Source organism: Petromyzon marinus, chromosome 57 (assembly GCF_048934315.1).
Source record: "Petromyzon marinus isolate PM22_M1 ecotype Great Lakes invasive population chromosome 57, UKy_Petmar_22M1.pri1.0, whole genome shotgun sequence".
NCBI lineage: Eukaryota > Metazoa > Chordata > Hyperoartia > Petromyzontiformes > Petromyzontidae > Petromyzon > Petromyzon marinus.
In genome coordinates this window covers 9,767,483-9,789,537 of record NC_133723.1, presented here as the reverse complement: position 1 = coordinate 9,789,537, position 22,055 = coordinate 9,767,483, and the positions used below count along the sequence as shown (strand labels likewise).

Below are 22,055 nucleotides of genomic sequence, written 5' to 3'. Positions count from 1 at the left end.
CGTGGGGGTTTGCGTGGTGCTCACTCACCTGCCCCAGGTTGGTGAAGCCGTGCCTCCCCGCCACGTCGTCGGCCGCGGCCGCGCCACCCGGCACGAGCACGGCCCACGTGTGCGTGTACACGTCCCTCTGCTGGCCACGCGCGCCGCCCGCCACCAGCCACACGGCGCACGCCAGCAGGGCCAACGTCCGCCGCATCGCGGCCTCGTGCGCTTCCCTTCCTCCTCTCCCTCCTCAAGCGCTTCGCTCCTTGCTCCTCTTGGCCGTCTGTGCGCATAAAAAAAACGGGAGATTTTGTTTTTTTGCTTGGGCTATGGCTCGGTTCTCTTGATAACCCAGAGCCCAGTCGAGCACTCCACAATTCCCTGACTGGGGCCAAGTATAGAGAACTAGCAAAAGTCATTCAAAGCACAAGTCAGACTGACTTTCAGATAAAGAGGACTGTACAACTAAAACCAACTTCATTTTACCAGGTAGGGCCCCACAAGGCTATATAGCTCTTTTTCAGAAGTGACCTGGTGACGAACGATAGCTCAACGAAGTGGCTTATCGCGTGGAAATTTATAGCAGCAGAGGGGAGAAAAATCCACGCGACCACAGGGAGAGGACATGCAAACTTCAAATATACAGCAGGCGTCAGGGTCTGGATCGTAACCACGACCTCCTGTATACCAGGGGAGGTAATTAACAACATCTTCGCCGTACGTCCCAAACGCTCATCGAAATGACAGCCACGAGCTTGAACGCTCAAGCCACCAGGCCGCATTTTTTTGTTTAACCAGCTGGTGAGTAGTGGTCAAGAGAGACCCAGGGGATGGAGACTAATTTTTCAAGGAGGGACCCTGGGTCACCAAAACAGCAAAAGCGAAAAAAACAAGAAAAAACTACGGCAACGTCGTAATACAACATGGGACATTTTTTTTTGCATGGGGTGATGTACGGACAACACAACCATGTGTTTGACAATCGCCGGACCGAGCCTAATATATTAGAACGACACGACGCGTTCAGAACAGCTGGCTGTAAACTCTGCGGCATTATTAATTCTATAATCTGGCCTGGTAGCTCTCCGGTACAGTGAGCGGCTCGCAATGAGAGGTTGGAGAGCGTTCTAATGCCGAGTCGGATTAATCGAATCGCGCGGCCGATTTCTCCACGCAATCTGCGGCAGACCGTGGTGTCGGCACAACATTTTCTCCAGCCGATTACAGACCCTCTGCGACGAGCCTCGGATTGTATGTACGTACGTGTAAATACGTACATGCGCCATGGATTAAAGGATCTGCGATGATATGGTCGAATAGCAACGCGGATTATTTGGAATTCACTTGCATAAATCGCTGGTCATAATCGGCGATAGAGTGGGATAAAAAGTAAACCATTCTCGCCGATGTATTTTTAGGTTGTTGCCACGCGTTGCTTTGGTTGCTTGCAACGATGTCCCACTTCCTTCTTCAGCACGTGGGACAAAACCATCGGAGATCGTGCGGAACAACACGGGGTACCAACGAAACAAAGCGCGGGACAGCGACACAGCGTGACCATGAAAACCTACAGGCATAAGTTTCCATCCACTCTCAGTGCACTGCTAGAACCAGCTTAGCCAGGCTTACAAAGCCTCGTTGCTCCTGGATCACACTTCCAATCCTTGTTGTTCAGACAATCGCGCACGGCTGATGGGAGCCAACGCAAGGAACCTCGCACGGATCGCCACATTCTCTAGTGCCGCGCATTATGCGGCATGTACCGAGAGCAGAATTTTTTTTTGAACCACAAAATGGGCATGCAATTGGTTCGACGCCTTATACTGTCCCCGTTAATATCTCACAGAGGCAATGTTGTATTAAACACTTGGGAAAATGGGATGAATTCGGTGTTGATAAAGTGCCCTTTGTATAAAGGGGGAATTTTTTTTTTTACATTCGTCAATAAACACGGATAAATAACATTTAATAAGCGAGGTTTTGGGACAATGGCCCTTCTGCACAGCAGAGGCCAAAGAGGCGATTTAATTATTACTCGCGATTTCAATCGGGAACTGGTGAGGGATTAATACCCCACCAGAAGCCCTCCAAAGTCGATAACAACTTGACCATTGTTGAACAATTTCACAAGCTGCCAAAAAAATCCCAACAAATCCACAATCTTAGACAAGTTCAAAGTCGGCAAACCAAACTAAATTTCCGCTGTTGGTGTCGTAGGAACTCGTCTTACCAACCCATTGCCATATCTTCACTATTGAGTATTCAGAGATGCTCAAAATTCAAAGTAGTCTCAACACTGACAACCGCATCATCACAACGCAATTCATTTATTTACCCAGTTAAACCGCCCGTATTTTTCTAGGCCAAGGAGGAACAACAGAGATAACGTGAAGCAATGACCTTGCGAAACTTAAGCAATCATTATAGCTGGAAAAAAAACACATTCTATTGGAGGAACCGACCCGACCTGACCTTACGCAGCTGATAAGCACAGGTCAACATGTGCCTTTTCAGAAACCACAACCATTACAAAAAAACTGTTGACGTGTAAAAGCACTTACATTTTTATGGCTGCCGTACAGAGCACTTTTTTTGGTACACAGCTCTTCAATAAGTCTTTTATTTATTATTGACAATGGAGGCTCTGTGGGAAAAGCATGCGACTCGCAAAACGCTAGTTGGAGCGTTCCAATACCAACTGGACCGATCGTGATCATCATCTCTATGGGATCATTGAAACCGAGTACTACCGTGGGGAGTCAACAGCCGTCATCTTACGGAAGCGAGATTGGTCCCCGTCACAGGAATGTCGAATTTCCACCATTGGCTCAGAACCAACAAGATCTACGGTCTCAGCGTCACAGGACTGCAAAGATGCAACAGCGAGACGACTCAAGGGATTGCTCATGCCGAGTGAAACGCAGCTGTCGGTAAATCCTCGTTTCAGACGGGAAGCAGAGCAAGGAACAAAAACAAGAACATACAAAAATGCGAGCTGCAAGTACAACTTGAAGGGAATTTGCAGTAGCGTCATTTTGTCGTGGAAATTTTATACCACATGGCGAAAAATGACATCGCAGCAAGACCGGCGGCGGTGACTCAAGTGGCTGGGTTGAATAACCACAGAGGGGTGGGAAAGCACCTGTAATGTAGCGGCTCATGAGACAGTGCAGCACTGAGGTTGACAGCAGGCACGTGTGTATGTTGGGACTTATTTCGCACCATACGTAGCCGACCACGCGAATCGGAGGTGATAGTGATGCAGGTATACATGTTGAACTTTTTTTCTCAACGTACGTTGTCAACTGTGCTAATCGGAGGTGTGGATTAAGGACAACAAACGAAACACAAAAAGCAGTTGTTGCTTTACAAGGTGATCCCCCGATTTGTGAAAGAGATACATTCATCAAAAAAAAAACACCCGGAAAACGAAATTTCGTAAATCGGAATGGCTTTTCCCGTTAATTTGATTAAAAAAATGTATGGATGCGTTGAGCAGTCATTCACGCTCTGCTCATAACCTAAAAAAAACTCCCCTATTATTGCGTTTCACAATACAAAAATAATAATACTGAAGAATATAAGTATACAAGAGGACTGAAGAATCTTTAATTTTAAAACAAAATAAAATCAAACTTGTTCAGGGAACTCAAATGTTCTGCTGCGTGTTGCAATGAGTGGGGAGAGGGTTGATTGCGGAGACGTTACTGCTGCTACTGTAGGGGACACCATGACACTGTCGCCGATCAGAATCAGAATCTAGATTTGAAGCTTTCGTGACTGCAAGGATCCATACTCTTTGGTCCTATTCGGTAAAGTCACGTAAAAGTATAAAACAACAAAAAATAAAACATTCACGACGTTTCGGCCACAACAGAAGTGGCCTACATCAGGTTGGAGGAAACTCGTTAATCCCCCCCCCCCCGAAAACACCTGATGAAGGCCACTTGTGTTGTGACCGAAACGTCGTGAATTTTTTATTTAGATTTGTTGTTGTTTTTATACTTTTACGTAACTTTACCGAATAGAACCAAAGAGTACAGAATCAGAATATTTAGACAAGAGGAGAAACCTGATGAGCTGTGAAGCTCTTTTTCACACATGTCCAGCAGCGGACACATGACGCAACCTCCCCGGTTGCTTCGTGTCAAGACGATCTCACGGCACGTGCAGTGCGAAATATCGTAAACGTGGAAATTCGATTTCGTAAAAAAAAAATAACAAAAAAAAGTGTCCACAATTCGTCAATTTGCGTTTACGTGCAATTTCGTAAAACCAAAATCGCGGCACACCTATACACACGCGAGCCCGAGCGTAGTCTCCTCATGTGTCGGTGGGTTTTATTCAGGTATTCCCGCTTTCCTCCAATATTCAAAACGACCTCAATTAGCCCATGCACCAAGGGGGTTGTGTACCACCGAAGGTTGCAAACGCTGCCAGTCTACACCACAGGCAGTGGGGGGGGGGGGGGGGTGCCTACCAAGGACCGTGTCCCACCATGGGAATATATCAGTCGACATACCATATGTCTTATAGACAACTTCCTAGGTACGCATTCTGCGGACGTTTCATATCAAAGTCGTTAATTACCCCCCCCCCCCCCGAAAACATTATCTGCCAAACGAACATATTGAAAAGGCACCCTTCTTCATATATTCTCATTAAACACAAGCACGGTGACCTTGCTATCATGTACATTTCTAATCTCGAGATAGTAGGATTTAGGAAAATACGAATAATTTGGCATCCTGCTTGGTACCAACAACCCAAATGTGTCCCAATGGCTCAAAGGCCAAATCAGAGATTATATACTTCCAGCGATGGAATCTCGTGAACATCAGCTTTTGAGACCACGGCGCTTTCCACGGCTAACCGCACAAACTTCTCACCTAATTTTTTGTTGCGGTTATAAACCGCATTGCTCCATTTTTGCGCGAGGAAGAAATGTGCGCACCAAAGCACATTCTTTGTTTTACAACCCAGATCTCCCTTGAAAAATACCTTTGATCTCCCAGTGCCCCCGCAGGTATGTCCCCAACATGTGTGTAACCAAGACGAGAGTGTGGCGTGGGGGAGCGCTAGTCTAGCGGTTCGCGCACTGCACTACGAGCCTGCCGTACCCGAGCTAGATTCCTGCCCACGGCCAAAACCAGCGACGATTTATCCGGTCCTGAGCCTCCCCTAGGTCGGCTCGGCCTTAAATAAATACCTGGTGCGGTGTGAAAAACATCACCACTTGGGAGACCAAGGGGGCCAGACGTGGTGTTGGCCACTCACCCCCTTGTGAGCAGTGCCAGCCTTCATAGGTGCTCGCTAACAGCACTTGCTCGCTCAGGCCACATCTTTGTAACTAAGGCACAAAAAAAAACTCATCGCCAACCATGCTCAATCCACTGCTGTACAAAGGCCTACCCTGCACCGACACACGAGCCGACTTCAATCGCGACATCTCCACACCCCCCCGCCTCGGGTGAATTCTCCCACTTTGGCCGTCATTCCATTGTCAATCTCGTCAACCAGCACTCGTCCCAAAGCCCACTTACCTTGTGTTTGCTCCTAAAGCATTGCAAGACAAAGATCCCCGTATATCCTTAACAGACTGTTGGGGGAAAAGTGCCGTTTTGGCGAGTAGCGCCTACCTATTAAGGCCGGCACGGCACACGTGGTAGAATCCCCAGGTGGCGATGTTTACACAACGCACCGGGTACTCGCTTGTGGCCGAGTAGACCTAGGGGAGGCTCAGGACCGGTTCAGATATTCATCAACTGGTGTTGGTGGCCGCGAGCACGCTCACCGCTACACTCCCCACTAAAACATTTGCGCAGACACACCACAACTAACTTGTCAATCTACTGCTGGACCGATGGCCTCCCCCATGCTCTCCAGCGCGAGTCGAAGGCGAGAACAGGGTTACACTTTAACCATGGATTTTTGCGGTGCCGACCAGAGATGCTTGCCCATTGTGTAGCATTGTAGCGGCCTATAAACAAACACAAACCAGTTGCGTATGGCGATTGCCCGTGAGGGATACAAATATCCAGGCGTTGGTGTTAACGCTCGAGTCAAGAACCGCGTTGCCACTCTTTGTACGCATGTTACATCGAAACTTCTTTCGCACCGTACGCAGCCAAGCGCGCTAATCGGAGATGCGGGGGAGGCGGGTGGGGGCAAACTAAACCACACGAAGCAGTTTCTAAAACAAATGAGTCATTCTAGAAGATTTAAAAGTGAATCATATCTTCCAGTGGCTTCCTAATATCGGTGGGGAGAGCGTTCCAGACGGCCGCACAGGAGCGCATCCAGTGACCGTCTTTCTTTGTACTGCATGTTGAACTTCTTTCACACCGTACGTACCCAACCGTGCTAATCGGAGGTGCCGGTGGAGGTACAACTAAACACAAAAGCAGTTCTATTATTACAACTCCTCACCGTGTTGTTTGTCGCTAGCCGTTTGAAGCATTGGTGCCCGTGCCAAGTTACCGTTTAGAAATATATATATACACACAGAATGTAATCAACATTAAAAAATAAAAAGGCACAGTGCACAAACAACACATCTACACGAGTGCTGAACAACTACCTGGGGTCCGTGCGGTCATCACCCATCCGTTTAGACCCGAGGACGGGGCAGACGAAAACAACAACAACAACCACAGGCAACGGATGAACGCCTCACAAACTTCAACTCCTATCGAGAGCGTTCAGAATGAGAGAGAGAGAGAGGAGTGGGACGATGACGACACTTTAAAAAGACACGGATCACACGACCCATTAAGGCGCTCCGGTCACGTCAATCACTAGCCATGGTCAATCCACTGCTGGTTGAAGCGGGGGGGAGGGGAGGGATGTCTCACCAGACGCGCATCCCATATGAGCATCATCGCACCATCAAGCCACGGAGCGCCTCTCTGTGAAAACTTAACGGACTTTTTCCCCCCCATCCGCTCTCCTCCCATCGTCATCGGGGTTACCAATTTACACGGACGAAATTACATTGTTAACTCGATGGACGCGCGCGGACACCGCTAGGATGGCGTGAGGCTGCTGGACCTTCACTTTTAAGTCGTTTTTAACTTCTCCCCTACGCCCAACTAACCCCCGAATTATTCTAAATTTCCCCGAGCCAGCACAGGGAGACACAGAGCCACTTCGATTCAGCTTGTAGCGCTCTGCCAATGCGCTGATGGACGGGTGTCCATACTTCACTCACGATTTGGTCAAGAGAGGTGGACCGAGTTCACACACCACCGATGATAGCCGTGGCCGGGAATCGAACTCGGGAGAGCCGGGCTCTACGGCGCAATGCGGTAACCACTGCGCCACCGCTCATATTTAGCCAAAGACTTTAAACATCGCCCGGTGGGGGCGAGCGAAGGAAGGTTGGGGGCACCCCGGGCCTCTCGGACGGCACCGACGCTCGCCTACCTCACTGGGCAGGGAAACTAGGCAACACCGTGGTCTGGCGGAGGCCTACCCGAGGAACGCTCGGAAGCGGCGGAGTCCCCGCGGCCTCGGCGGCGGCGGCAGCAGCGCGGGACGAGGGGAGACCGAGGCGAGGGCGGCGGCGGCAGGGAGGGGGGCAGAAAGACGGAAGCTCAGCGAGACAGCGGCGTCGCCATCCTGGGGTTCACCACCAACGCAAGCGACGCGGACGCCCCGGGGAAGACGCCAACACGAGTGCTGATGGCGCTCCCCCTTTTATAGCCGGGCGGGCAGACAGCTGCTGGGCGACGTAAACCACACCCCCCCCCCTCACGTACGTCACGTCAACGCGATGACGTAAAAAAACTAAACAGCTGTGTTCGCAGGCGTAACTCTGGCGACGTCATGTGCGCACGCCCCTCGCGGCGACGGCGATTTAAATTTGGTGACGTCATCGCGCAATACAAATTCGCGTAACACGGGGGCGACTCCTCGAGTTACCAACGCGATTCGTTCGTAAGTCGAACGGTTTCGAAAGTAGGGAATACAGTAAAGAACAATGCACTGCACAATAGAGGTTTAGGATGGGGTTAGATGGGGTAAATATAACCGTGTCGTTAAACCCGCCACCACCCGACACAGCCAATTAGCAAGGTGTTGTCAGGCAAGGGGCCGTCCATAAATGACGTCACGCTATTTTTGACCCCCCCTCGTCACACGGTGTCACAAAAAGTCAGACCCCCCCCGCCCCTCAAATATGACGTCACAAAGCTCTGCCCCCCCCCCCCCCAAATAAAACATGCTTCAAATCGCGTTAAACTATTGTCATTGTAGTGCTTATTTAATGTGGCGCTGCACTCTGATGTTGTAGGAGAAAACATGCATTAAGAAGTCTATTTAATTAAGTAGAACGTGTTGTTTATATTTATTTAAAGTTGCGCATTTTCATGTGACGTCACATTTCCAAACCCCCCCTCCTCCTCGTCACACATCGTCACAAATGTCTGACCTCCCCCCCCCAGGTGCGTGACGTCATTTATGGACGGCCTCTAAACAAAACGTGCAAATTCGTTACTAGTACAGCTGTGTGTTGGAGAGTTAAACCCCAACTACAACGTTTACATTTCGAGTGCCGTGACGTTTCGCCGGTAATTACAACGCCAGCAGCAGCCAGCATCATCAGGGGACAGCCAGAGCGTTGTGGAGCGAGAGGGGGTCCACGTGATGCCGTCACTGGTGAGCCAATCAGGCGCGAAGGTCAGAGTGGGGGGGGGGGGTTAATCTCTGCCTATAAATTACAATGGTTATCCATTACCCGTTGGGTTATTCATCGGTTAATCAACATACATTATGCATGCACACCATGCACAATGCATGGTTCTGCCCTGTTTGGGTGGTCAAAACCTCTATTATAGATAGTGGTCGCGAAAGCCTACGTGTTAAACAGTAATATACCGTTTTTAAATTCCCATACGGTCAGTGTTATGAAATGTGTTACAGTCCAACTAAACAGGGAAGCTTTGTTAAACTCATAAGAAATATTGTACATTTGCATGTATCACTGTCAAAAACAAATACCGTATAGTCAATAGAACATAAAATAAATTAACATGAATGTTAAAAAATAAATCTGTTTTATTTTCACTTGAGTCCTGCCAGGCTTGCTTGTCGGAAGGGGGGCAGTGAGCAACCACAATTACACAAAGACATACAAAGATACACAAAGATACACAAAGATACACACACAAAGACACACAAAGATACACAAAGATACACACACAAAGATACACACACAAAGACATACAAAGATACACAAAGATACACAAAGATACACACACAAAGACACACAAAGACACACAAAGATACACACACAAAGATACACACACAAAGACACACAAAGACATACAAAGATACACAAAGATACACAAAGATACACACACAAAGACACACAAAGACACACAAAGATACACAAAGATACACACACAAAGACACACAAAGATACACACACAAAGACACACAAAGACACACAAAGATACACAAAGACACACACACACAAAGACACACACAAAGACACACACAAACACACACAAAGACACACAAAGGCAACACACAAAAAGACACACACAAAGACACACAGACAACACACACAGACACACACACAAAAACACACACACAAAAAACACACAAAGACACACATACAGACAACACACACAAAGACACACTCCAACGATCCCCAGTAAAGACGCGCAGATTGTCGGCACAAGTGCTGTTAGAGCAGCGCCGATCAAGGCCGGAACGGCACACGAGGGGGTGGGTGACCAGCGCCGCGCCCGGCCGCCTGTGTCCCCAGTGCTAGCGATGTTTACTGCACACCGCACCAGGTACTCATTTGAGGCTGAGTCGACCTAGGGGGAGGCCCAGGACCCATTCAGATAATCGTCACAGCGCGAAGCTGACTCATTACATCTCTCGCGGGGGATCGATCCGCTGCACAAAACAGTTCTGCGGATCAGTTTGAAAGTGCGAGTTCACGTTTTAAGTTGATGTAAAACAATATTTCATGGCAGTTGGTTCGCAAGCGCGGGTGTTCGTCGGTGCGGGTGTTCGCAAGCGCGGGTGTTCGCAAGCGCGGGTGTTCGCAAGCGCGGGTGTTCGCAAGCGCGGGTGTTCGTGTAAGTGTTTGGTAATAGCTGCTCAGTCAGAGGAGGAGTTGGAGACGCTGCTGCTGAGACTGGAGCGTGCCACTAAGAGGTGGGGCCTTACCATCAGCCCCACCAAAACTAAGCACCTGCCTGGGTATTTTGTACCGTCGGACACTCCACCCCCACAACTCCCAATCGGTGATGGGGCAGTTGTGGAGAGAGTGGAGAGTTTCCCATACCTGGGCAGTGTGCTTATGACTGGCTCCAGTTTAACAGCGGAGGTCTCACTCCGAATCAGTCGAGCGGCAATATCTTTTCATCGGTTGCGTAACGCTGTGTGGAAGCTACCTGGTCTGTCGCTCCGCACTAAGCTTCAGGTCTTCTCGGCCACGGTCATTCCCTCCCTTCTCTACGCTTGCGAAACGTGGACCCCCCTAATGGAACATCTTCGCCGGTTAGAAACATTTAGGCTGGCCTGCCTACGATCCATCCTGGGTTTAACCAGACTGGATTGTGTGAGGAGCTCACAAATCCTTGAAAGATCTGGGCAGGGTCCCATCGGTGAGCTCCTCCGGCAGGCAAGGCTGCGATGGCTGGGTCATGTAGCCCGCATGCCCAGCCATCGCATGCCGAAACAGCTTTTGTTTGGCCGGATTGAGGGGGCTAAGCGGGCGCGGCACGGGCTAGAGAAGAGATGGAGTGATGTGGTACAGGAGGACGTGGAGCTGAGTGGACTTGCCGATGACTGGTACCAGCGGTGTCAAGATCGGCCTCTGTGGATGAGGCTCGTGAAGGATGCTACTGGGCAGTTGGAGGCAGTCGCCCTCCAACAACGGAGGGCAGAGGAGCGACGCTCACAACAACGAGCGGAGCGCCGGGTGGCTAAAGCACAGCAGGTTGGCACAGTAGGGGGCACAGGTGGTGCATCAGCCAGTCATCTCAGTCAGTCGACCCGTGGCACCTGGGTCTGCCCAGTGACCTCCTGCCAGCGGGCGTTCGACACTTCACGTGGCCTCACGGTGCACATAGCCTGGCACAAGCGTCGTGGTGACGTCACCGCCACTTAGTGGCGAATGGCGGTTGTTGTTGTTTGCAAGTCGACTTGTAATGCAACCTAAAAATTGAATGACGCCATGTAATTGAAGCTGGATGAACAGGCCAGACGGCCATCGTGTTTCGTTGAGTCGTAGGGCTCTCTTTGAGGAGTAATATATTTGGGTTTTATGTTAAATTGTTTTCAGCCAATTGATGAGCGTTTATGATACAAGTGGGTGGAGGAAACCGGAGCGCCCGGAGTAAACCCACGCATTGCGTGAGGGGGCAACACTATATCCCCGTACAGATGGAAACAGATGGCAAATACATCCACTTGCCTCAATGCTCATTTGAGCTGGCCATCGCTTGTGTTTGTGTGTACAATAAGCATATTCACGGATTTAAAGTAACAAAACCATTTTTTTATTGAGTGGAAATGTTTTCCAGTTTGCTTCTTTTAAATTTTAACCTTTATATACCCGAAGGAATGTTCAATCCATTCCAAACTCCACCACATTACAGCAAAACTACAGTGATTAACTGCTCCATGTCCTCCAAAAGGGCCGATTTTACCGCAGCCGCAAATACGGCATTCAGTTCAGCTGTGCAGATGGGCGACTGGCCTAGTTTTCTGTGATTTTAAACGAAAAAGCATCGTACAGATGTATAACCTCAGAGCTGAGCATGCTCAAATGGAAAGATCCTTTTATTTTTTTCAATTGTGAGCAGTGATTGGTGACCGGGCTGAGACATCGAATTCGTAATGCTTGAGAACCCAGTTTAATCACAGGGTAGGTGCCCGGATTTAAACTCAAGATCTCAGCATTGCTGGATCAATGTTCCAGACATGGCCATGAGGAACCCCCATTGTAAGGAAACAGTAGAATAACCAACCCCGGGATCTCCGAAGCACTTCTTTAGTGTCCGAAACAGCCATTGTCACCCTCCTAATAAGAATGTGAGAACCCCACCCCTGAAAACTTGGCTCATGACGTCACCAGTGTTTGTTCAATTACTCCCACAGCACAGGGGGCTTCGACTTCGCACTGCTGGCTCAAGAGTCTGCCACGGCCATCATGAACCCCTTGAGACATCCGACCCAAGGGATCAAACCTCGCATCTCAGCAGTGCGACTCAGCGATGACGAACCTTCGACACAAAACGTCCAGCCCCCGCAAGGATTAATTAAAACTCACAAGTGTCAAAAGGTTCTAGCTCGGTGCGTCTGCAATGGCCTTTTCAGCCACAGAGCTACGACTGGCTCATATTAAAACGAGTCCAAATCCCAGCAGTTGTGTCTCCATTGACAGCGTGAGAGTTGTGTGAAGTGCAGAGGAGATGCCTGGGAGGAAGGAGTAGAGAGGGGGAAATGGAGAGAAGTGTGGGATGCAGAGGAGAGTGTGTGTGAATGTGGTTTGGCGTGTAAAGAGAACGAGTTACAGGGTCTCAAATGAAACGTGGATAAATAATGGGAGAGTTGTGTGGCGGAGAGAGACATAGTGAGAGAGGCGATCACAGCTCTTCGTGAGGTTTCCTCGACACGATCATGAGCTTGGAAAGCTGCGATCCAAACTGGCCCGGGTTGTGGCTCACTGCAAACACAGAAGGAACATTTTCAGCTGGCGTTATAATCTATTATCAAGATTGATTGTTTTCTTTTTTTTGTAACGTCTCCAATTGTTTCACGATTGCGTTATTGGCTTCATGCCATGCAGAACTCCCGCAGAACAGTGCAACCCTTCATGTTAGAGAACAGCCCACGGAAGTGGACACCAAGGAACTCCTTCCGAGATGCTTCTTCCAAGGGACCTGTTCCACACGGTGGAGGGCAACACTTTTCCCCACCCGCTCTATCCTACGAGAATAATGTTTGTCACACGATTGGCTACGTATGGTGTGAAAGAAGTTCGACATACACACATAAAAGTGGAGAACGAAATTTTGCACGTAGGCTTTCGCGACCAATATTATTATAGGTTTTTTTTTTGGGTGAGATCGTGTAAAATGTGTCGTTAAACCCGCCACCACCTGACAATCAATTAGTGAGGATTGTCACGTAAACAAAACTTGCCAATTAGTTCCTAGTTCAGCACACCGGTTGTGTTGGAGAGTAAACCCCTCAACATTTACAATTTGAGGATGACGTTTCGCCGGTAATTACAACTAGCCTCATTAGGTGACAGCCAGAATTGTGGAAAAATCCTCCTGTTTGGGCCTTGAATAGAGGGGGATAAATTTGAGGTCGATGTTGATTAACCAGCTATCAATAACCCAACTAACAGATATCCATTGTAATTTATTGGCTCATAGTGACGACATCACATATTTACGCGATCTAAACCAAACAAAAACTCTATTACAGAGAACAAAATGTTTGTTTGGCCAATGTGTTATTTGGTGATATGGTCTGAAAAGGATAGAGGGTTTTAAGTAACGGGATCCAGTCATTTGGGGGTCACCTCATCCCATCATCCTCATCCCATCATCCTCATCCCATCATCCTCATCCCTCAGGGGTTGATAGAAAAATAAACACCAATGAGGTGGATGTTGACAGTGGTTGTCCGACAGATAAACCGGCCGCTTCCATAAGAATGTGGAATTTCCACTCCCGACTCAGGGCCACTGACAGAGGTGATCCCTGCCCAACACTAATTTCGAGTGAGGACACGTATCAACTTGACTTGAACTTTTTATAGAGGACTTATTGTTATGCACCAACCCCACACCACAAAAGTAACGATTTGCTGTAACTCTACGATGTGCTTTTGGGGTCGCACCGCGTGTTATTTGACAATAATGTCTGACATTTCGCTCCACAATCGGGGCAGCAGCATCTTCAGTGTGTAACAAAACCAAAAATCTACAATATATCACCTGTGTGTTCCCCAACCACAATTTCACTTGGCTTCAAAGCGATGTCCTTCAGGTTACTTGTAGCTGCTTGCGACTGAAAACACAAACGTGACATTTTAAAACACTACATTTTCGGTGCCAGTGTTCGTTTATGGAATGTTAACAGAAACAGGGTTTTAGGATCGGTCTAGAATGACACTGGTCCAAGAGTCCAGGTTTTAAGGATCAGTCTAGATTATTTAGATTATTTTGCTGCAACAAATTTCCACGTGATAAGCCACTTCGTTGAGCTACCATTTATGGCCAGGTCACTTCTGAAAAAAAAGCTAATAGCTTTATCACATGGAAATATATAGCAGCCAATACTCAAAACACATATTGATTCTAAACGGGGAGGGAAAACCCAGAGTACCCGGAGAAAAATACACCCGACCATAAACTCCAAATTCATCGGCGTCAGGATCGGAATCAAACCCACGACCCTCCTGCGTACAGGGCGAGGTAGTTAACATCTCGCCACTGTGACAACCCCATGGCAGTATCCTCCTTCCTGACGTAACGGTTGTTAAACCACTGCGATAGATTTGTGGAGTAACATTGAACAATGAACTACAAAAAACCCCGACTCCAAAACTCACAAAGGCTTCCGCGAACTCCACTTTGGCTCCAGAAATCTCAGTGTTGAACTGAACGAAGAACAGATATGACTTCCCGTTTGGCCTGTAACGAAAAGGCGTAAAGAATTTGTCTCGACACATTGGTGACAAAACGCACAGGCATCTTAACTGACTGCGCAAGCCGGTGAACTGAAGGCTGTACCATTTTTAAAAGCACACGTGATTTTTCCAAGTCATATTTAAAATTTCACACACCAATAACAGCACGTCAGCATCGCCAACAACACTATAACAGAAAACGATAGTTGTATTCACCAATGTGGGTCCAGAATGGCCTATGTAAAACTTTAAGAAGGGTAGAGAGGTCAACCTAAGTGTGAAGAAGTGAGTGTTTGAGACAGGAGGAATGTGTGCGTGTGTTACTATAGGGGCTAGAGGCAGTGGTTTTTAACATTTACTGCAGAATGCACCCATTTTGTTCTCAATCATAAAAAAATAATGTTAATTAATACCTAGTAGCTGTACCACCCCAGAAAGGGCATCTCTCATCCCCAGGGGGTGAGTGCACCCCAGGTTAAGAATTACTGGCCGATAGAGAGTTGGAATTATAACTAAACAAATACGAATGAAGGTGCTGGCCTTTGAGTAGATAGATGTGCAGGAATGTAGGAATTTCAAGCCAGAATAGAAGACAGATTCGAAACAGAATGTGGCAGGAGAGCACTGGAGATGTGATCTTGATCGAAAATTAATGTCTTTAGAACTGCTTTTTGTGTTTAGTTTGTCATCCTTCCCCCGTGCATCCGATTAGCGCAGTTGGCCTTACAGTGCTAAAGAAGTTAAAACGTACATACTTCCAGAAGAGGAGGATGTGATGGGTGTGACACGTGTGCAGGGTGGTGGAGGGCAGGTTACCGAGACTGGTAATGCAAGTGGCACCCACAGGTTGGCGACTAAGGGGGGGGTGACCTAAAGTCAGATACAAGTCGTGGTGCTGTTACTGCCGGTGATGGTGAGATTTTGAAGGCCGTGCCGACTGATTGTTGCGAGGCAGTGCTGTCGACTCTGACAGGGCGCGCGTGTTCAATTTGAGGCTGTAAAAGCTGAACGTCAATCACAATGGGCCAGGTCACCTCCTCGTCGTCGTCGTTGTTGTTATAACAGAGCCATGTGGAATTGCACAAATCGATTGGCAGCTCAGCGGCTGCTGCACCGCACTACAATAAAAGCGGACTGCGACGGAATCACCGACCTTGCTGATATTAGCCAATCAAATAAAGGGGGTGTGTCACACACAACTGGTCGATCCAAGTATCGCATGCCAATTAATTGGATTGCCAATTAATCGAATTGCCAATGGATCGACATTTTCAAGATGGCTGCCCTATCAACTTTGAGCTGGGTGCTGGGACGACCGAGCGCAATCGATACGATGATCAACCTCGATTCATGATCCACAAAGACCATCTTATGGGCAAAGACAACGCCCCCTTTGGCCAACACCACGCCTAACACTCTCTTCCGTGTAATGGGGGCAAATCTCCGATCGGCGATTTCGTCAGGTGTCCCATTTCGTCGCTCCATTACAGCGTCGCCATGAAACCAGTGAGGTGGGCCTGGTTCCCAGACGCGGGTAACATCATCAGTGGCGAGCGATATCCATACATGTCAACCCCTTGTCAGTGCCTACCTTATTACAGACCAATTCAGACCTTATTGGCCACCCCATGCCCCTTTTAAATCTCAACGTTCATCCTACAAAGTTCCATCACACAAAGACGTGTTTTTTTGCCCGTATTGAAACGTCTTTGTCGTATAGGCCTGAAAACTCAATTTCCCTGACAGGTATGCGGGTCTGGTTCCCAGCCGCGGGTAACATCATCAGTGGCGGGTAACATCATCAGTGGCGAGTGACATCTAAACCGGTCCTGGGTGCCCCGCTTCACCGACCTGCAATGACCAGCACGGTGAAGCAAGGTCAAACAACTCCGACGACTGACATAGCCCAAAGGAGGCCTTCACCCAGCCAAAGATTGAGACAAAGGGCGGTAAAAAGGAATTAAGTGAATGGAACGGATAGTTTCCATACCTCCACACGGAGCAGGAGAAAAGAGAATGATCCTCATTCGACCCCAAGCTCATCAGCCATTGCTGCAAGAAATTAAACAATCATCACCACCACCGTCGGAATCAACATCGTCATCATAATCATCGCACAGTGTATTGCGGGAGTTCCTGTGTTTGAGGCCCGCTTGGACTGAGTGTCCATATCAGAAGGCTTTCTTGGTCTGAATCGCAGAGTCAACAATTGAGATTCTGCATCCAAGTCTGGATTTCAGTCATGAATTATTGAACCGGCTTGCGTTGCAGTGAGTTTGATACGATACATTTGGTTTCGGACTCCGTTCACCGAGTCCAAATACGACGTGCTGATGTGATGCTCTCCTGTCTGCCGGAGTTTCGCACGGGGCCATCCCTTTGTCTTGCGGTGACAATACCTTTCAATGCCATTCAATTCCATTCGAATCTTCACCCTACCCCACACCCCCCTCTATATCTCTCCTCCCTGGCTCCTCCCCCCTCTCTTACCGATATAACCTCTTGTTACAAGCAGCCCTTTTGCCCACTTCAGCAATTGTTTCTTGCTGTGGTTGTCCCACCTGATCACGGACGCTTGTGTTGCGCCCGAAACGTCGTGATTTCATTTATTTTATTTTATACCTACGTGACTTTACCGAAAGAAACCAAGAGTATGGATCTCTGCAATCACGAAAACTTCAAATCTAGATTTCTTCACTGGACAATTGGAGCAGCACAGTTTTAAGGAGTTACATGCAAACACGTACAATGCCGAGGTGAAGGCTTTGAGGATGTTTCCCCATGGCCAATGCCATTACGCCTTGCCATCGCTTCCTGCCTTCTGCTATATCCCTCCGCTGTTGAACATTTAATACTCGATCCCCCCACGACCACTCTCATAGTCTCATGAAGGACAACGATCTGCCGTATAGCCTTATTAGACGTTTGGGGCAAGTGCTGTTAGCGAGCACCTTTGATGGTGGTAGTCTCATCACCACCAGCATCTGGCTTTAGGTCTTCAGACTTCTGGGTGCCACTGCAATGACTATCTCGGTCATATGCCCTCTTCAATCCTGCACACCCCGTGTCCCACCCATCACAACCTCCTCTTCCTGATTAAATTCATTAGAATTCCTTGCACACGTTATATTCACAACTCTCAAGCCGTTTCTCTTATCCTGCCATGACATTCTGAGTGTGCTCCGCACACCTGCACTCAAAACGTCCGTAAGCTTTTTTGTCCTAGTTCACTTCTCTAAAGAGTCAAACTCTCTGATACATGTGGTCAGAAACATTACTCGTGCCTCAGGCACCTCTCTTAACACTAAACTTGACCTCTTTCGCTGCCATAAATGTCCACACAATGATAAGCCCACTTCGTTGAGCTATCATTTGTGATAGCCAGGTCGCTTCTGATAAAGAAGCTAATAGCTCAGTGGGATCTACCTGGTAAATAAAAAAAGTTTACTTATTTCGTGCATATCTTTTAGCGGTTCGCTTACCGTTCCTATACTTTGCACTCCCGTCTGTTTTTGTATTGTTTGTTGTTGTACCATGCACTACGATCGTGCTTTTTTGTAACTGTTTGTTGTTGTAACGTTCTGACCCCATCTGTGAAAAAGAGCTTTGAAGCTCATTGGATTCCTCCTGCAATATAATTAGATATTCTGATAAATAGATATTCTGATAAATAGATATTCTGATGTTGATTCTGGTTGATGTCAGGGAAGGTAGGGGGGGGATCTCTTGCCTCGTTTGTCCCTCCCTGTGCTGCGTAGGTAAATGTGCAGCCGAATTTCCCCTGTCAACACAAAGAAGCGTCCGGTTAGCACGGCTGGATACGCACGACACAATAGAAGTTCAACATTCATACATACTGCCCATAGACTCAACACTGCCCATAGACTCAACACTGCCCATAGACTCACACTGCCCATAGACTCAACACTGCACCATAGACTCAACACTGCACCATAGACTCAACACTACCCATAGACTCAACACTGCACCATAGACTCAACACTGCCCATAGACTCAACACTGCCCATAGACTCAACACTGCACCATAGACTCAACACTACCCATAGACTCAACACTGCACCACAGACTCAACACTGCCCATAGACTAACACTACCCACAGACTAACACTACCCATAGACTCAACACTGCCCATAGACTAACACTGCCCACAGACTAACACTACCCATAGACTAACACTGCCCATAGACTCAACACGGCACCTCCGATTAGCACGGTTGGCTACGTACGGTGCGAAATAAGTCTTTGTCATTAATTACGAACGGTAATTACAGAAGATCACCGACGAGCAATGGGGCAGGTCCAATGACGACCCCGAGCCGGGGGTGACAATTCCCCATTCCCATGGCGAGCCCAGTAAGTCCATATTGAAACTGGGTAACCGCGAATAATCAAATCACCAAAACTTTAAAACAACGAATTTAGAATCTGTATTTATTGGGTGCTTAAATTACTCGGAATTTACTAAGCACATTACACCACCACATCTCATCCATTAAAATGCCTCTCAAAGAAGGTCGCCGCATTGCCCCGACTCTCAGGTGCGCTTCTGCGGCCGTCTGGAACGCTCTTGGATCCTTCCGATATGAGGAAGCCCACTGGGAGCTATGATGCACTTTTGAATCATCTAAATTGACAAACTCATTGCTTAAGAACTGATTTTTGTCTTTAGTTCGTCATCTTCGCCCCGCACCTCCGATTCGCACGGGGTTGGCTACGTACGGTGCGAAAGAAGTTGAACGCACAAATAGCAAACTCTAAATTTTTTGAGCACCGCTTTTTGTCTTTAGTTTGTCGCCCTTCCTCTGCACCTCCGATTAGCACGGTTGGCTACGTACGGCGCAAAAGAAGTTCAACAAATATATACAATTAAAACTAATTTCTTAAAAACGGCGTTTTACATAGGCGGGGGGGACACCCAGCGGCTGCTGTCCCTACGTGTCGCAAGGTGCACACGCAAATGGCAATAGCTTGCCAAGTAGGGGGCCGTGTTGCCATCTGGTTTTTACCCCGTTGAGTTCTTAACACGAGAATAAGTTTCTCTCTCTCGCAAATTTGGACCAGAGCATCGGGCACACATAGCTTGCTATTAAATGTGACCTTTTTTTTGTTGCCAGTATCAAAGTATGAAACTAAATAAGAATAGGTTTGACCCATTCTGGCAATAAAACAGGTGGTGGAGTCTTTCGGTAAAGTCACGTAGGTAGAAAAAAATAAGATCTAGAAAAATAATACAATAGATCTATTATAGAAAAAGTTACGTGGGTAGAAAAATAATAGATCTAGAAAAATAATACAATAGATCTATTATAGAAAAAGTTACGTGGGTAGAAAAATAATAGATCTAGAAAAAATAGACCTATTATAGAAGTCACGTAGGTAGAAAAATAAGAGATCTATTATTATTAAAATAATAGATCTATTATTTTAATAATAATAGATCTCTTATTATAGAAAAATAAGAGAGAAAAATAAGAGATCTATTATTATTATTAAAATAATAGATCTATTATTTTTCGGTAAAGTCACGTAGGTAGAAAAAAATAGATATATTGTAGAAAAATAATAGATCTATTATTTTAATAAAATAGATATATTATTTTAATAATAGATCTATGATTTTTCTACCTATGTGACTTTTTCTATAATAGATCTATTATTTTGTTGTTTCTCTTCAACGTGACTTTACCGAAAAAACTAAGAATATGAATTACTGCAGTCACGAAAGCTTTAAATCAAAATTTAAATCACAATTTAGATCTATTATTGTATTATTTTTCTAGATCTATTATTTTAATAAATAAGATATATTATTTTAATAATAGATCTATTATTTTTCTACCTACATGACTTTACCGAAAGACCCAGAGTATGGATTCCTGCAATCACGAAAGCTTCAAATCAAGGTGTTAAGATGTTCAAACACCAAATAGACACATTTATGCAAGGAATCAAGTTCGCATTATAACCACACACAGAACTTGTTTTATTGACATATAAAAGGGTAAAACATTATTATTTCTTCATGGCCTGTTTATTTTGATTATTTTGCCGGTAACAAAAAAAAGTGATCGGCCACTTCGTTGAGCTATCATTTGTGACAGTCAGCTCGGGGGATTTTACATTTTAAAATACGAAGTTTATATTTATTTTGCATTTTTTAAAGTCATGTGTTAACCTTTCCTATACTGTGCACGACTGTGGTGTTTTTTTTTTAATATTGTCTGTTGTTGTAACGTTCTGAGCACGTGCCCCCCGAACTGGACGCCTGTGAAAAAGAGCTTTACAGCTCATCGGATTCTCCCAGCATGTATAAATATTCCAAATGTATCTTTCCAGTACCGTCAGGGGGGGGGGACCACTTTGTATCCTTGTACCACCCACTGCCTCTTACGCGATCGACATTCGCTGATAGGTAAGAACGTTCACGCATCGCACCGAGATGCGTGATCACACCTCTTCACTCACCAGCTCTTGCTTAAACGAGTGCACGATCCCCCCGGGCCTCACATCAAACTCCACGGTAAGGGCCTTCTCGTCGGCTGACGCAGCCCCCAACAAGGCGGCCAGCGCCAAACAGGCGACCCACGCCCTCATTGTTGTTGCAGGGTTGTTGTTGTTGTAATTGTAATTGACGTTAATCGATTAAAATTCGCTTTTAAGTTCACCGAAGCTCCCTCGGCACCGCGAGCCCTCCCTCAGGTGCCACACTGCAACGACGGTGATCTTCCTATTCCGGAAGACATCTTCCAATCCCGGACCGGGCATCTTCCAAGTGGTGTTCGTCTTCCGGAATGCCATCGGTCGGCATTGGAGCTACGTCTACTGGAAGAACTCCGCTATCGGGTAACATAAAACGGTGTGGGCCGTCTTCCGGAAGAGGAAGATCACTCATCGCGTTCGCCAACCGGCTGCTTTGTTTGCATCACGCGCTCACGTTTGACCAATCGGCAGCGCGCACGCGTCGCCTCTCGTCACTTTGGGCGGGTGGCTGTGGCGTCATTGTCGGTTGATGTGGGGGGTGGAGAGCGCCATCTTACGTAGGAAGAGCGCCCATCTTACGTAGGGAGGGCGCCATCTTGCATAGGGAAAACACCATCTTGCATAGGGAGGGCGCCATCTTTGGAAAGGGAAAGAGCCCCTACATAGGGAAGGCGCCATATTGGAATGGGAGAGCGCCATCTTACGTAGGGAAGGCGAGATCGCTACAAAATGTATCGTATCTCTGGATTATAAGACGCACCTTTCTCCTGTAATGTATGTCAGTCATACCTGTGAACCCATACGGTTTCTTCCTTGTGATAGGACTTTCTCGTATAAACGTTGAGATTTATAAGGGGCACGAGGTGACCAATAAGGTGTGACTTTGTCTCTAATAAAGTAG

General features: G+C 47.2%; 2 protein-coding genes across 4 annotated transcripts in view; both read right to left on the bottom strand.

Annotated features, from left to right (window-relative positions):
- Positions 1-8,073, bottom strand: part of LOC116955056 (furin-like) — a 42,974-nt gene extending 34,901 nt beyond the window's left edge. Inside the window, exons 1-2 of one of the 3 annotated variants that reach the window (XM_032976008.2) lie at positions 7,457-8,073; positions 29-265 (exon numbers count right to left, since the gene is read on the bottom strand). In XM_032976008.2, the coding sequence (XP_032831899.2) occupies positions 29-196 (168 nt within the window). In that variant the 5' untranslated portion in view covers positions 197-265; positions 7,457-8,073. The remainder of the gene's footprint in view (positions 1-28; positions 266-7,456) is intronic. The other 2 variants (XM_076052761.1, XM_076052762.1) reach the window with 2 other exon arrangements.
- Positions 8,074-11,764: 3,691 nt separating this feature from the next.
- On the bottom strand, positions 11,765-21,413 carry MYDGF (myeloid derived growth factor). The gene is made up of 6 exons (XM_032975701.2): positions 21,140-21,413; positions 18,383-18,433; positions 16,643-16,704; positions 14,575-14,656; positions 13,958-14,030; positions 11,765-12,673 (listed from the first exon to the last, which is right to left on the bottom strand). The coding sequence occupies exons 1-6, from the start codon at positions 21,266-21,268 to the stop codon at positions 12,594-12,596; spliced, it is 477 nt and encodes a 158-aa protein (XP_032831592.1). The 5' UTR covers positions 21,269-21,413; the 3' UTR covers positions 11,765-12,593.
- Between the last annotated feature and the right edge of the window lie 642 nt (positions 21,414-22,055).